This window comes from Notolepis coatsorum (genome assembly GCF_963971535.1).
Source record: "Notolepis coatsorum genome assembly, chromosome: 1".
NCBI classification, from domain to species: domain Eukaryota; kingdom Metazoa; phylum Chordata; class Actinopteri; order Aulopiformes; family Paralepididae; genus Notolepis; species Notolepis coatsorum.
In genome coordinates, this window is record NC_140165.1 from 205,659,929 (window position 1) to 205,674,992 (window position 15,064).

The 15,064-nt window shown below is 50.4% G+C and overlaps 1 protein-coding gene across 1 annotated transcript in view; it reads right to left on the minus strand.

Moving 5' to 3' along the window:
- The window catches only part of cep164 (centrosomal protein 164), a 101,954-nt gene that overhangs the window by 29,641 nt on the left and 57,249 nt on the right, over positions 1 to 15,064 (minus strand). Inside the window, exons 9-16 of the mRNA XM_084308752.1 lie at positions 12,309 to 12,359; positions 11,790 to 11,850; positions 11,639 to 11,684; positions 10,650 to 11,261; positions 10,213 to 10,344; positions 9,802 to 9,997; positions 8,926 to 9,000; positions 8,651 to 8,773 (exon numbers count right to left, since the gene is read on the minus strand). Coding sequence (XP_084164878.1) covers positions 8,651 to 8,773; positions 8,926 to 9,000; positions 9,802 to 9,997; positions 10,213 to 10,344; positions 10,650 to 11,261; positions 11,639 to 11,684; positions 11,790 to 11,850; positions 12,309 to 12,359 — 1,296 coding nt within the window. The remainder of the gene's footprint in view (positions 1 to 8,650; positions 8,774 to 8,925; positions 9,001 to 9,801; positions 9,998 to 10,212; positions 10,345 to 10,649; positions 11,262 to 11,638; positions 11,685 to 11,789; positions 11,851 to 12,308; positions 12,360 to 15,064) is intronic.

Sequence of the window (15,064 nt, forward strand, 5' to 3'; positions counted from 1 at the left end):
GTCTCTCTGGGCTCGTTGTAGTAGAAGAAGTTCTGCTTCTTCGTAGTCAGCTGCTGAAATGTCGGCAGTGGGCTGAATCTCTGGGTGGTGCCACAGAAATGTCTTTAGTTGCGCACTCTGTAGGGTGAGGCAATCATCTATGTTGGGGTCTGTGGAGGCGACTGTGCTCAGTCCACAGAACATAGGTTTCTTGTTCTCAGCCTCCTCTTTACTCGCCTCCCGTGGGGTGGGCGTAGGCCACTCTCCTTCCGGGAGCTTGAGGAACTCTGGTCCGTCACTGTAGATGTTGTGACGGGTGAGGTCATCTAGGGACATTCCCCGGGTGATGACGTCAGCTGGGTTGTGTTTGGTGTCTACATACCGCCAGCTCGCTGCTTCTGTTAACTCTTGAATCTCTGTGACTCTGACTCCCACGAAGACCTTGTATCTGCATGAATCAGACTTGATCCATGTGAGTACTGTCGTGGAATCTGACCACAAGATTGTTCTGTGCACCGGAATGGTGAGTTCACGTTGGATTAACGTGGCTAGATGCGCTCCTGCTAGGGCTGCGCAGAGCTCTAGACGCGGGATAGATTGTTGCTTTCGTGGGGCTATTCTTGAGCGAGCCAGGATGAAGGCGGTGTGTATCTCTCCTCCCTTCTCTTGGGCACGCAAGTGGGCCACTGATCCATAGGCTACTTCGGAGGCGTCGCTGAAGACGTGTAGATCCATCTTGCATGTCTCTGGCCTCACTGTGGGTGGGAAGTAGCTGCGGCGTATATTGACGCCTGGGAGTGAGCGGAGTTCCGTCTCCCACTCTCTCCATGTGGAGGCAAGGGGTGCGGGTATTGGGTCGTCCCAGCCCTGGTCCTTGTCCCATAGTGCTCGTACAATCATCTTTGCCCTGGTGGTGTAAGGTAGAATACATCCCAACGGGTCATATTGTCTGGCGAGTGTTCTGTACACACTCCGTCTGGTGGTCGGTATCGCCGTCGACCTTCCCTGCTCCGTGGTCAGGGGTTTGTGTCTATAGTGGAGCGAGTCTGTTTTGAAGCGCCAGACTAGTCCTAGTGTCATTTCTTGGGCTTCTCCTGGGATTGTCGCCATCCAGGTCTCGCTGCTGGCAGCCTTGTCTGCGGGGGAGAGGCTGCGCAATACGTGCGGGTCGCTGCTGGCCCACTGCCTGAGATCAAAGCCGCCTTTGATCAGAGAGGCGCGTAGCTTGAGTAGGAGAGCCTCGGCTTCTTCCTGAGTCGAAACGCTTTGTAAACAGTTGTCCACGTAGAAACTGTTCTTCACACTGTGTCGGACCTCTTCATCTGCTGCTGGGTCCTCTGCGACGTGTTTCTGTAGTGCAAATGTAGCACAGCACGGGCTGCATGTGGTTCCGAAGGGGAGGACTTCCCATTGGTAGATGGCTGGGTGCTCATCTCCGGTCCTCTCTCTCCATAGGAACCGCAGTAGGGGCTTATCCTCCTCCACTAGTCTCACCTGTAGGAACATCCCTTTGATATCCCCGCTGATAGCCACCTTGTCCTGGCGGAAGCGTAGTAGCACGCCTAGTAGAGAGGGGCCGAGTGTGGGGCCGGGCAAGAGCTCTTTATTCAGATTTTGGGATCCGATCTGGTAGCTGCAGTTAAACACAATGCGATCCTTGCCGTTGTGGTGGACCTTGTGGTGCGGCACGTACCATGATTCGGTCGTCTGATCGGCCTCTTTAATGTCAATCTTTGTCACGTGTCCCGCTGTGATTAGCTTCTCAATCTCAGCGCGGTACACACTCTCTTGAGCGGGGTCTTTGGCTAGGCGCCGCTCTGTGTTCAATAGATACCGCTCCGTAGCGTCTTTCTTTGCGTGAAAGGTGGGCATTCCCTCTCGCCTCAGGAGTGGAGTTGCGTATCTCATCACTCCGCCGACTGTGACTCTCTTTGTCCCTTGCTCGAGGAGGTTTATGGCGTAAATGTCTTCTTTAGAACGAATGTCTTTCTTTTCGTTCTTAAAGGGCATTGTCTCTAGTGTCCATAGCCTCTCGACATGCTGCAGGAGAGTGGTGTCTTCTTCTGTCACTCTGGAGTGGAGGCAGCTAGTGGCTGCTGTTCGGTTGAGAGATTTAGCGAGGGGGCCTTGTAGTGTCCATCCTAGGCGGGTCTCGACTGCTGCAGGACATCCTCTGGGTCCTGTATGGACCCGGTCTATCGGGACTATGAGGTCTGCATGGTCGGAGCCTATCAGCAGGGTCGGGGTGGCGCCGTCTATGAGCGGGATAGGTAGTTGACGCAGGTGCACATATTTATCCATCAGCTTGGCGATGGGGTAGGTGTACTGTGATAGTCCTATTTCTTGGCTGGTGAAAGCATTTGTAATCCTATACCGTCTCTCTGGCTGCCCGCTTGCTGCGATAGTGAAGGAGACATTCTCGCCTTTTATCGTCTTTAAATCTCTTCTTATTGTCCGAATCGTCATTTGGTTCTCGCTCCCCCGCAGTCCCAGCTGGGCCGCAGCGGACGCGAGCAGAAGGGTCTTCTCTGACCCGTCATCAAGGACGGCGTAAGTGTCCATGACTTTATCTTGGTAGCTCAATGTTACACGGACTACCTTTAAGAGCACTTGGGCGCCGCTGCTGCTGGCGGGGTCAATGTACATGACACTTGCCTTGGTGCTGCTCGATGGTGCAGGTGCAGGCTTTCTTCTGTTACTGTCGTGTAGGACATCTAGGTGGGCTCCGTCGCACCGACTGCACCTCTTCTTTAGGCGGCACTCGGCTGCCATGTGACTGCGCGCACATCGGTAACAGCGCCTGTTGGACTTTATCCATTGACTCACTTCTTCTGCATTCATCTTTGTGAACAGGTCACATTGTGACAGCCAGTGTTCCTTCTCGCAGTACGGGCACAGTCACACCATCTTCCACTTCTCTTTTCTCGAGGGGGTACTGTGGTTCTTACTGCTCGGTACTGATTCTGATTGGTGCATGACAGTCACCGATCTTCTTCCATCGTTTATTCTCCTGGGTCCCTCTCTGGAGCTTGGTGTGCTCCGCACGAACGTATCCAGTCGTAAGCTGCTGACTTCTCTCGCCAGGAAGTCGGCTAGATCGAGGAGGGATGGTTCGGGACCGTTAGGATCACGGTGGTCTCTCTGCCGCCTAAAGCGCTCTTGTCTGGCGGGTGGCAGCTTCTCTAAAATTCTCTCGACGTTAGAGTTGGCGTATAGCTCGTGCATACCCTTTTCTCGTTGCGCTCCCAGCATCCCTACCAGGGACTGCACTTTTATAGACAGGTCGTCTAATGAGCGATTGTCTGTTGCTGGGGGTAGGCGGTCAATATGCCTTATCTCTTGGATTACGTAATCCCATATACGTCCATATCTCTGGTCCAGCGCTGCTAGAGCCGCGGTGTATGGGGTCGTAGAGGTGGCATAGGCTAGTGCTATATTGTGCGCTCGGGGTACTTTCAGGTGCTTCAGTAATATTGCATACTTGTGGCGTTCATCAGCGACATCCACCATCATTGTCTCTAAGCACATCCGGAGCTCCGTGTACTGTGCTCGATTCTCATAGGTGAAGTCTGGAAACGTCGGTGTGCCAATGTATGACGCCGTGGATGGCTGATACATCGGCGAGCGTTGGGGGAGAGGCCTCCTAGGCGAGTCTCCTCTTGCGCCTCTCTGTGGGCTGGTACCGGCAGGGTACCATGGCCCGCTGGTCCAGGTGCTATTCCTCGGGGCTGGTCGTGCGTCATGCTCACCCGTGAATAGAGTCAGGGGTCTGTAGCGCAGCGCCGCGGGGGTATAGCCTGGGCTGTACTGGACCTCCTGGTCCGGTGGAGTACTGTGCTGTCGTCGGGCTTGGTTCTCCTCCTCTCCCTCTTCTTCTTCTATCAGGTCCTCTAGATCCTGTAGTCGTTTATTTAGCTTCTCCGCAGTGTATGCCGCTCCTTCCTTGTAGCTGGGTCTCGCTTGGACCGGTCGGGGAAGGGGGTCTGCGGGGGGTATAGGCTTGGTCTGTTGGTCAAGTTCAGGGTCGCTTGCTCGGTTAGGGGATGCTGCCCTTGACTGTTGTCTCGACGAGTTCCTTGAACCCCTGGCGGAGGGAGAGGGTGTTGCCTTGGTGATCAGCTGCTCCATTAGCTGCGCTTGTAACTTGTCGCGCTCGGCTTGTAGTCTGTCGCGCTCGGTTTCGCGCTGGATGAAAGCGAGGTCACGCTCTGTTTCGCGCTGGATGAGAGCGAGGTCGCGCTCTGTTTCTCTTTGGGCACCGGCAGCGGCACGCTGGGTGTCTGCTCGGTCTCTTGCCATATTCTCTTCCGTCTGAAGGCGTCTCATCTCCAGGCGTATGCGCTCTTCTTCGCTCCGTTGCTGTGTCTGGAGTCGATCGCGTTCACCCTGAAGTCGATCGCGTTCACCCTGGAGTCGATCGCGTTCGGTAGAGGCTGTCAGGCTGACGAGGAACGCCTGTGATAGCATCCTCTCCGCTTCGCTGGGGGAAGACGGTTGTAGAGGTGAGCCGCTCCTGGCTGTACTCGTTGGGGAGTCCTGGAGCTCTATCTCCTCGGCGCTCTCCTCATCTTGTTCCGTGCAGAGTTCTCTCTCTGTAGGGTTGTCTTCCTCCCGGGGCTGGTCGGGGACTACTTCTTCGGTATTGGCGGGGGTAAAGGCATGTCAGCTCCCTCCTGGTCCCCACCGTGAGCTTGGTAAGTTACATTAGAACCCACTAGGGCCTCTGTGGTCGGGGTAACCTGGTCGTTAAGGTCAGACATAATTTTACTTTCTACTTTTACCGCGTTTACCGTTTGTCGAAGGCTAGGTAGTTGACTGACAGCGTAATCCTCTAAGTACTGAGGTGTCTGTCGTCTGCGCCGCGGGCGTTCTACGTTAGGAGGACCGTTTCGTGGAGTGTTCATCATAGGCCATTTCAATATTAATAACACTATATTAATATTACACTAGTTACCCTCCGGCTCGAAGGACCAATTGTAACTGAGGGGTACAATTCCCTGACTGTATTGATAAGTATGGTATCATTAAACCACTACCGCTTTATGTACTTTAACTACTGGCCACACAGTACATGATATAGATATGATGAACACTTTCCCACCATGAAACCAAGTCCACACAAATGTATAAATCGAATATTTAATATATAGCAAAGGGTATATACAACGTTCACTTAATGACATTTATGATTTGAATGCACTTGTAAGGCAAATGAGTATTCGTAGGCAAATCAACATTGAATGTCCAATCTCTGGTTACGCAGGAAGCAAGTATACAACCTGGTTCTTTAGGGAACTATAGCGATGGTACTTAAATGATTATAGCTGGATACACTAAAGGGGGTCCCGCTGGTTGTAAGTCAGTAGGGGGGGGGGGGGTTAGGAGAGCCGCTGGCGATATCCCATCTGGCCAACGATTTCTTGGGAGAATTCAGAGTGCTGAACACGGTGCCCACAGAACCTTGGTCCACAGATGAATACAGCTGGGCCCTCTTGTAGACGGTAGCTGCCGGTCCACAACGAAGAGACGTGAGGCGACCTCACTCGGGTTAGAGCGCCGTCTCACCTGGACTCCTCTCGGGGGGTAGTTCCAACACTCACTAGTGTTGGCTGTTATCCATGGCATAATCAAAGCACCCAAAGCAAGTAGATAATCCAAGCCGTGTAGGGCTCGCCGTCGTCCGGGTAAGGTAATCCAATGTGCTGGTCCACTCGTCCTGGCCCAGAACTCCTCGGATGAAAGCACCACACGTGGTCTGCCCAGCCTGGTTAAGACTCTAGATAACGCGAGGAAACGATGGGGGTACTACTCACTGTATAACTCTAACCGAACGATGCACCATACATAATAGACTATTATTAACTTAATAGAAATACGTCCCACTCGACGGTATAGTGCCAAACTATGACAATTCAACTATTAATCCACACGATGTCTCAATGCCATTCTGAGGCCAAGTTGACCATACTGCACCACACGTGTATCGTGGGTGAGGCTTAACGTCTTGCCACTAGGTTGGAGGGTAAAGAACTAAGGGCTAAGGGACTAAAAGAAAGTTCTACTTTACTTGCGCCATATATATATGCGCTGTGAACAAATAGTACCATTCGTATTTCGCCAGACGTATTCCTACGCGGAACCGGGCTAGTAACGACATGTTCGTCGGCACGATTGAACTTGAACCAAGGGGCTTGGCTGCTGGCGCCAAGTTCTTGTCCAATGAGAGAATGAAACTATTATGGGCTGTTAGTAGACTAAAGGGATATTCAGTGTATATGTACAAGGAATATACAAGGGATATCAAACGATATACAAATACTATTAAATATATATCCATAAATAAATATATATATTCGGTTTAATCTGATCCTTCACAACAGTAACTGTCACTCTATGCTCAGTGATGCAGTGAGGCACAGTGATGCATTGTATAGTAGTCTGATGGCTGTTGGAATGAAGGACTTCCTGTGCCGTTCAGTGCTGCATTTGGGTAGTGTGAGCCTGGCACTGAACATGCTCCTCCTGTCAGCCAAGTCTGTGTATAGTGGGTGGGAGGGGTTTTCCCTGATGGCCTGGAGCTTAGCAAGGCTCCTCCTCTCCGCCACCCTCGCTAGGGAGTCCAGCTCCACCCCAACCACGCTACTGGCCTTCCTGACCAGTTTATCCAGCCTGTTTGTGTCCCCTGCTATGTAACTAACCAGCATTATGCATTATTATTAATTTGAGGCATATATACATATCTTCTGTATATTGCTATACAGGCATGTATAGCAACCTATAATTGACTCTTTGATGTCCGGCTCTGACCTTTTTTGATTGATTGATTGGAAACTTTATTACCAGATTGCAGAATGAGTACAATACAGTACGGCTCAATACACACAATTGTTAAGGGGATGCAGACCAGAGACAGACTTTCATCTTGTTTAAATCAGGGTCCCCCATTTTCAATTCATAATGACATTTATGACATACACGACAACATACAGATATATATCATGACATTTATGACATACATCTACATGACATAGATATACAGTACTGTTACATTTGTGACATACAAGATATGCAAATATACAGTACTGTTAAATAGAGATCCTAACAAAAAATATATACATATGAGGGGGAGGAAACTGTACATTATTTCGGAGGGGGTGGGTGGGTCGGAGGGGGGGTTTAGCCATTTACGGGAGCCAGGTGCTCTTTGTCTTTCTTTGAGAGCGGTTTTGAAGGTGGTATTAATTTTTTTTTACGGCTGTGGGTAGGGTGTTCCACATTGATGTGGCATAATTGCGAAACGTGTTTAGTCCCTTGTTTGAGCCGAATCTGGGTTGAACATGAAAGCAGTGAGGTAAGTTTGTCTTCTTGAAGTTGTTCTGACTGAATCTGCAGTGCACCCGGTATGAGGGCCGACGGTCCACTCTACTGGTTAAAGTTGCTTACTCGTGAGTAGTACGTTCATTGATAAAGAAAAAGAATGTCCACAGCCGCTCCGGTGTAAAACAAAGATATCCAAATGGTTTATTTCTCTTCCACAGCGAAGTCTTTCTTTACAGAAGTGATCCTAAAGCTATTTTCCTAAACTAAAACTTGTTTGGCTGTTTACTGCCACGAAATATTCACGTCACTACTACAAGGTAAGAAAACTGTATTTTCCCAGTCTCCAAAATCACAGCCGACTCGACACATGACAAAATTCCTCCACACCTGAAAGCCGTAAAAATCAACTTGCCGCCTCTAAAGGGAAAGTGACACAAATTTCCTATAAACAGTTCTGAGCTAAATAAGACGGTTCAATGACTTTATCTAAATCCAATCAATATTCCTAATGCCGTTTCAATGTAAGGTTATAAAAATAAACATATAAACATTCATATAATACAATAACCTAAATATACAGCTAAGCCCCATTGTATTCTGAAATGTAGACTTTAACAGTGTAGGCAACTAAGCCAATAAAAATAAGGTATACCTCATGAGTGCTTTGGCTCCTATACACCCGGCTTCTCAGTCTGTCGTCGTTGCACTTCCAAATTGCAATCAGCGCTGGAGTTGTCAAGGGTTGCTTCTTGAAGCAGTCAAAATGCGCTCCTTGGCTACACCTATAATGGTTGTCAATCATTTCGACATCAGCTGTGACCGGTTCAGAAGAACCCACATTGAACTTGAGGTTATGTATCCTTTATTCCTTCCGCGCCGGCAGATTATAGTCCCCTGTGTAACTACTGTAACTAGAGTGCTACGGACTGGTTTAAATTTGCATCAGCTTGCGCCAATATGGGCAAGGGCACAATGGGGGCACATACATTTAGTCATTTAGGGCAGGGGCACAATGGGGGCACATACATTTAGTCATTTAGGGCAGGAGCACAATGGGGGCACATACATTTAGTCATTTAGCTGACGCTTTTATCCAAAGCGACAAGTCATCAGGAAGGGCACAGCTCTATCAGCTGAGTAACAATGTTCATCAAAGTGTTGAGTGCTACAGTGTAGGTTAGTATATTAGGACAAGTGCATGATGACAGTAAGGTTAGTTAAGGTTATATTTTTTTTATAAAGAAAAGATAATAATATCTGGGGTGGCACCTCAGGGGCACCTGAGATTTCCAGGGGGGCACGTGCCCCTGGTGCCCCAGTGGTAAAATTGCAACTGCAGCTCTCTGCTCACCTCCTCCAGGTGCTTCTCTCTGAGGCTGTTCAGCTCCCTCCGGTGATCTCCTCTCAGCTGCTCCACCTTCCTGTCATGGTCCCTCTGCACCTCCCCCCGCACCTCCTGGAGCACATCGCCCAACTGGAGACAGGTTGTCTGTCATTACAGAGGAGGACCGTGTGTGTGTGTGTGTGTGTGTGTGTGTGTGTGTGTGTGTGTGTGTGTGTGTGTGTGTGTGTGTGTGTGTGTGTGTGCCTGCGTGCGTGCCTGCGTGCGTGTGTGTGTCTTCTCACCTCTCGCTGGTACTCTACCAGTTGTTGCTCAGGCCGTGGGCTCATCAGCTCTCTCCGTCTCTCTGTGCTTCTGACCTACACACACACACACATGCACACGCACACACACGCACACGCACACACACACACACACATTTCAGACCAATTCAAACTGCCACTTTAAAGTCACCAAAATGCAAGTATTTTATCACTGAATTGAAATGCTCACACAATGCAAATACAGAAATGATGTATTGTTTACATTCAATAAAATGTGACTCAACCCACCAGGAGCCCATTGTGGTGAGAAAGGTTTCTGCACTGGCAACATGCATCATTCAAACCAGTGACTACCACTAGCAGGGTTCCCACAGACATTGCAAAATTAAATTAAATTACTTTTAAGTACTTTTCCGAGCACTATTTTTCATTTTCAAGGATGTCACTCGAAGGATACAATTAACTTTTAAATGCTGTTTTTTAAGCATCTTCTTGGCCTGCTTGTCAGCTAGAGCAAGCTAGAGCATCACACGCGAAGAAATGAGGAAAAGCAGTTGGAGCGCAAGAGACAGCGACTAGTCAGATTTGATTAAAACGGAAGAAAAACTTCTTAAGCACCTTGTTAAAAAATGGGCCGTTTTCAAGGAATTCCAGGCCTTGACTTTACATTATTTTTTTATAATCAAGCACTTTAAGCACTTCAAGGACCTTGTGCGAACCCTGCACTAGCTACAACCTGACAATTAGCTGTTCCCATTGGTTACAATGAGAAATGCTAACAGGACTATTTAATGTAGGTGAATGACAGATGTAGAAACGTGTGCGCTTGGTGTATAAAAATAACAAATCAAAACCCAAACTGCAAGGATCTCCCTCCCGTGCTCCCGTCTCCCTCACCTCTGACTTCAGCGAGCTCAGTTTCTCCTCCCTCTCTCCCTGGAGTCTCCGCCTCTCTGCTTGGATCTCCTCCTCCGACTCAGCCCTCAGACGCTCCAAGTCCCGCCTGCACTGGGACTCCAGCCTATCGCGTTCCGATGTTCGCTCTGCCTCCAAAGTGGCACGTACCTCCTTCAGCACTGCCTCAGCTTCCTCTCTGAGGACACGCACGCACACACACACACACACGCACACACACACACACACACTATGCCTTAAAAAATGTGAAGTGATTTGCACGATTGTGTGGAATGCGTTGATGAAAGGAACTGAGTTGAATTGGAGTTGACATTACTTTAAATTGTACAGAAGGTCATTGCGGGTTGTGTGTGTGTGCGCTGTGTGCTGTGTGTACGTGCGTGTGTGTCTAACCTGAGCAGGCGTTGCTGGTTGTCCCTCTCCCTCTGGGCAGTGTCTCGGAGCTCCTGTAGCCTGCTGTCAGACTCCTCACTCAGCCTGCTCTCCTCTTCTTTGCCCTTAGACTGGAGGCGCTGACGCAGAGCCCTGGTGGTGTGTGTATATATATACAGAGAGAGAGAGAGAGAGAGAGAGAGACACAGAGAGAGACACAGAGACAGAGACAGAGACAGAGAGACAGAGAGAGAGAGAGAGAGAGAGAGAGAGAGAGAGAGAGAGAGAGAGAGAGAGAGAGAGAGAAGAGAGAGAGAAGAGAGAGATTAGGAACCCACCAGCAAGTGCGGCCCCCAGTTTGGCCTCACTATTAACTGATATATTCAATGTTGGCAAGTTTCCCTGTACGGGTCACAAATCCTTTTTATAGTTTATAGCTGTGTGCTCTGCATGCCTACCTGACTCTCTCCTCGCTCTCCTCCTTCATCTTCCTCTCCTCCTCCTCTTCGTCTCTCCTCAGCTCCTCCTGGAGGAGGTGCATCCTCTCCTCCCTCTCCCTCTCCCTCTTGACACGCTCCCTCTCCTCCTCCAATTCTCTGTTGGCCCTACTCCTCTCACTCCTCTCCTCCTCCTCTTTCTCCCTAAGCCTCCTCTTCTTTTCCCTCTCCTCTCTTCTTTCCTGTTCTCCGTTCTCCTCCTCATCCTCCATCCTCTTCTTCTCCTCTTCCCCCTCCCTCCTCCTCCTGTCTCTCGTCTCTTCCTTCCTCTCTCCTCTCCCCTCCTTTCGTGACTTCCAGCCCAGCTCCTCTCCTAGGGGCCTCTCTTGGCCTCGTAAGGGGGATTCGGCCTCTCTGAGCTGGGTGTTGGAGCTGCGGACCAGCCTGCCCCTCGATGTCTCGGGCCTCTGGAGCCCCAGAGAGGCGCTGAGGCCCTCTGCCTTCGGACGGGGCCCCACCTCTCGCTCTGAGTGGGAGGGGCTAGAGATGGAGGGGGAGGAGCTCGACTGGTGTACAAGAAGCCTGTCAACGTTTGCGGTTGAGGTGTCATCCCCACCTGTACCCTGAAGACGCCTGGAGAGAAACAATTCGAAACACAATGTAACAGCGACCTGCACCATTACAGATCATCATACAGATTAGTCTGTAGCTATCAAGACCAAATAATCAATTCATCAGTGTTTGTCAACTTATATCTGTCCGCTGTCTTTGTTTAGACTGATTACTAGTAGGGTAATCAAATTGTGTAAAATGAGTAGCTTTCATTTATTTCAAGCAAAACATATTTCTAACAATTCAGCTAAATGTTTAACATGTTCAAGTGTGAAAAAGACGAAACTGCTACATTTTAAAGTTGACTATGAAAGTCTAAATTAAACAGTGAGAGCACATCCTTACAATGTAGATCAAGAGTCATACAACACAGCACTGTGAAGTTTACTACTACAGACCTCTCTGCAGCCTCTGCCCTCTTCTTTCTCTCCTCCTCCTCCTCCTCCTCCTCCTCCTCCTCCTCTTTCTCCTCCTCCTCCTCTTTTTCTTTCTCTTTCTCCTTCTCCTCCTCCTCCTCCTCCTCCTCCTCCTCCTCCTCCTCCTCCTCCTCTCTCTCCAGGGGACTGACAGCAGGAGACAGGTCCTTCAGGTCCAGAACCTTCTCTGACAGCTTGGACACCAGACAGGGAGGAGATCAGACAATGACAATGACAATGGTTATGAATTAAGTAATAAATGGATGGATGGATGGATGGATGGATGGTTAGAGGGGTGGGTGGATGGATGGATGGATGCATGGTTGGATGGTTGGAGGGGTGGGTGGATGGATGGATGGGTGGGTAGATGGATGGATGGATGGAAGCATGGATGGGTGGGTGGATGGATGGATGGATGCATGGTTGATGGATGGATGGATGGATGGTTGATGGATGTATGGTTGATGGATGCATGGTTGATGGATGGATGGATGTATGGTTGATGGATGTATGGTTGATGGATGGATGGATGATGGATGGATGGATGGATTGGTGGGTAGACCATGAGTGTTAACCAATTAACCGGTATGTATACATAATAACATATTTTCTATCAAATGTGGTGTGTGATGTGAATATTTGGTTTTGGTACCTTAACGTCATCTGTGCAGGATGAAGCTATGTGCTCACTGGCCTCAGACTCCTGTAAATACACACACACACACACGTACACACACACACGTACACACGCACGTACACACACACACACGAGCAGGCTTGAAACAATCATACCCTCACTAGGTATGTATGTGTGCACATGTACACACAGCCGTGCACACACATATAACCACACACGCACACACAAACCTACACTACATCATGGAAGACATTGGAGCATGCTGCCATTAATAGTAGTAGATAGAAAAACACAGTTAGGCAAGCAGGCAGGCAGAAAGATTAAATGTATGCACACAAACACCCACACACACACAGACAGGCAGTTAGTCAAGTAGAGGGCGGTCAGACAAGCAAACAGTTAAGCAGTCTGCAACCAACACAAGCAGACTGAGAAGATGGAGGGAGCGGGGTGTGTTCCAGGGTCTAGTTACACACTCCTAGTGCAAAACACATCACGTTTCTAAAATCACAATACAGCCTACAGTCTAATGAAGCCCAACACAAGCCTGGACTGTGGAGGGAGGGACAAAGGCAGCGGGAAGGAAGCAGAACGCTCCTATCCAAGTTCTCAGGGGCTCACATAAAGAGCTGGATGTTTGACTTATAAAGAGAGCTGGTTGGCTGGATGTTTGACTTTGACTGCCTTATTCCCACGTGATGTAATGACATCATCCAGGGGGAAGTGTTCATGGTGGATAGCAGCGGCCCAAGGACAGTGGACCGAGGAAAGGTACAGGCCTGTGCATGATGCATGCAGAGGAGAGGTAGGGGGGGGAGGGGGGGGGGGGGGGGGGGGTAATACACACGAGGATGGGGGGGGGGGTTACACAGCCAGAGTACAAAGAACCCTACCTCTGCTGGGAGGGGGCATGTTTTGGGCATGCTCTTGGTCTTGCCAGCGAGCAGATGCTTTTCCTTTTTGTCGGGTATTTTAATCGTACTCTTCTTGGCAGCTCCGAGATTAACTCCTTCCTGTTCGAAGCTCTCAACCACTTCCTCTTCGCTATCCGACAACGACAAGCCTTCCGATTCGCTCTCACCCTCCACCTCCCGTTTCCCCTCTGTGTTGCATCTCTCCACCGCCTCACTCTCCTCTCCCTTCCCCTCCGTTGGCTGTTCTTGACTCAGGGTACATCTCTCCAAAGCCTCCTCCTCCTCCTCCTCCTCCTCCTCCTCCTCCTCCTCCTCCTCCTCCTCCTCCCCCTCCCCTGCCTCAGCCTCTTCGTCATTGCTCTGCAGCACCTCGCTCTCCTCTCCTCGTTCCTCCTCCTTCTCCTCAACGTCCCCTTCTTCCTTCTCATCTCCCTCGTTTTCTACACACCTCTCCTCCACCCTGCGATCCTCCTCTGCCTCGCTCCCAGAAGAATTTTCCACCTGCCTGGTTCTACGTTGGTTTGTCCTCTTTTGGTGAAAACATCTCTCCACCACTATCTCGCTCTCCTCCTCATCCCTGTCTTTCACCTGTTCATCTTCCTCTACCTCCCTCTCACCCTCGTCTTTCTTCTCTGTAAACCTCTCCACCACCTCTTCGCTCTCCCAATCTTCTGCTTCTTCTAGGTACGGTGCCTCGTCTACGCTTCTGACGCACCTTTCCTCTTTTTCAACACTCTCCCTCTCCTCATCATCCTCCCCTCCTCCCTCCCTTTCTGCCTTCTCCTCACCAGCATCGCCCTCTTCCCGTTTGTCCTCCTTGTCCTGTTGTGCTTCTTCTGTCTCTCTGTTCTCTCCCTCCTTGCGTCTCTCTGCTACTTCCTCGCTCCCTTCCTCTTTTTCATCTTTCTCCACCTCTTCCTCTTCCACCCTCTCATCGGCCTCTCCTCCCTCCTTCTCGCATCTCTCTACCGCCTCGTCGACCTTCGTCCTTTCCTCATGCTCCTCTCCCTCGCTTTCCACCTCTCCTTCCTCATCATTCTGTATCACCTCCTCGCCGTCTTCCCTCCCCAGCTCCTCTTTTATTTCTACCTCACCATTCTGCTGGCTCACTTGCTCCTTCTCCTCTTCCTCTCCTACCCCTTCTTCATCATCTCCATCGTCCTCTACCTCTCCCTTCTCCCCCACCTCCTTGTCACCTTCTTTTTCTTCCTTAACCTCTCCCTCCTCCTCCTCCTTCAGCTCTTCCTCTCCCTCCTCCTTAACCTCTCCCTCCTCATCCTCCTCCTCCTTCACCTCTCCCTCTCCCTCCTCCTCCTCCTTCACCTCTCCCTCATCCTCCTCCTCCTTCACGTCACCCCCCTCCTCCCCCTGCTTGGGGCGCTCAGTGGGAAGGAGGTCTGACATGGCAGGAGGGCTGCCCGCCTCCTTGACGCTATTGTCTCCTCCGCTGCCCGCCGCGGGGCGAGACAGGCGCAGGTGTCTCCCCCGATGGGAGTCCTTGGGGACGCGAAGAGAGGAAGAGGGTAAGGAGGCGGAGCGCCCACCGTCCGTCCGTCGGTGCCACACAGACATATGGGGCAGGGAAGGCGTGCAGAGACAGGAGAGAGGAGGGGGCATGGGGGTGAGGAGAGGACGTGAACACATTATCATGACCCCCAAAACACTGAAGACACTGAAGGGGGGTGGAGGGGGTCCTGACCGAGCCGCATGCAGAGAGACAAAACCAACCACTACAGGCCAGAGTCAGTCATGTTAAAACAAGAAACGGAGTGAGCGTGGGTCAGACAAAATCAGAGACAGGTACGGCACAAGCCAGGGCAGGAAACTAGCTTATTTCACCCACCGGCAAAATAAATA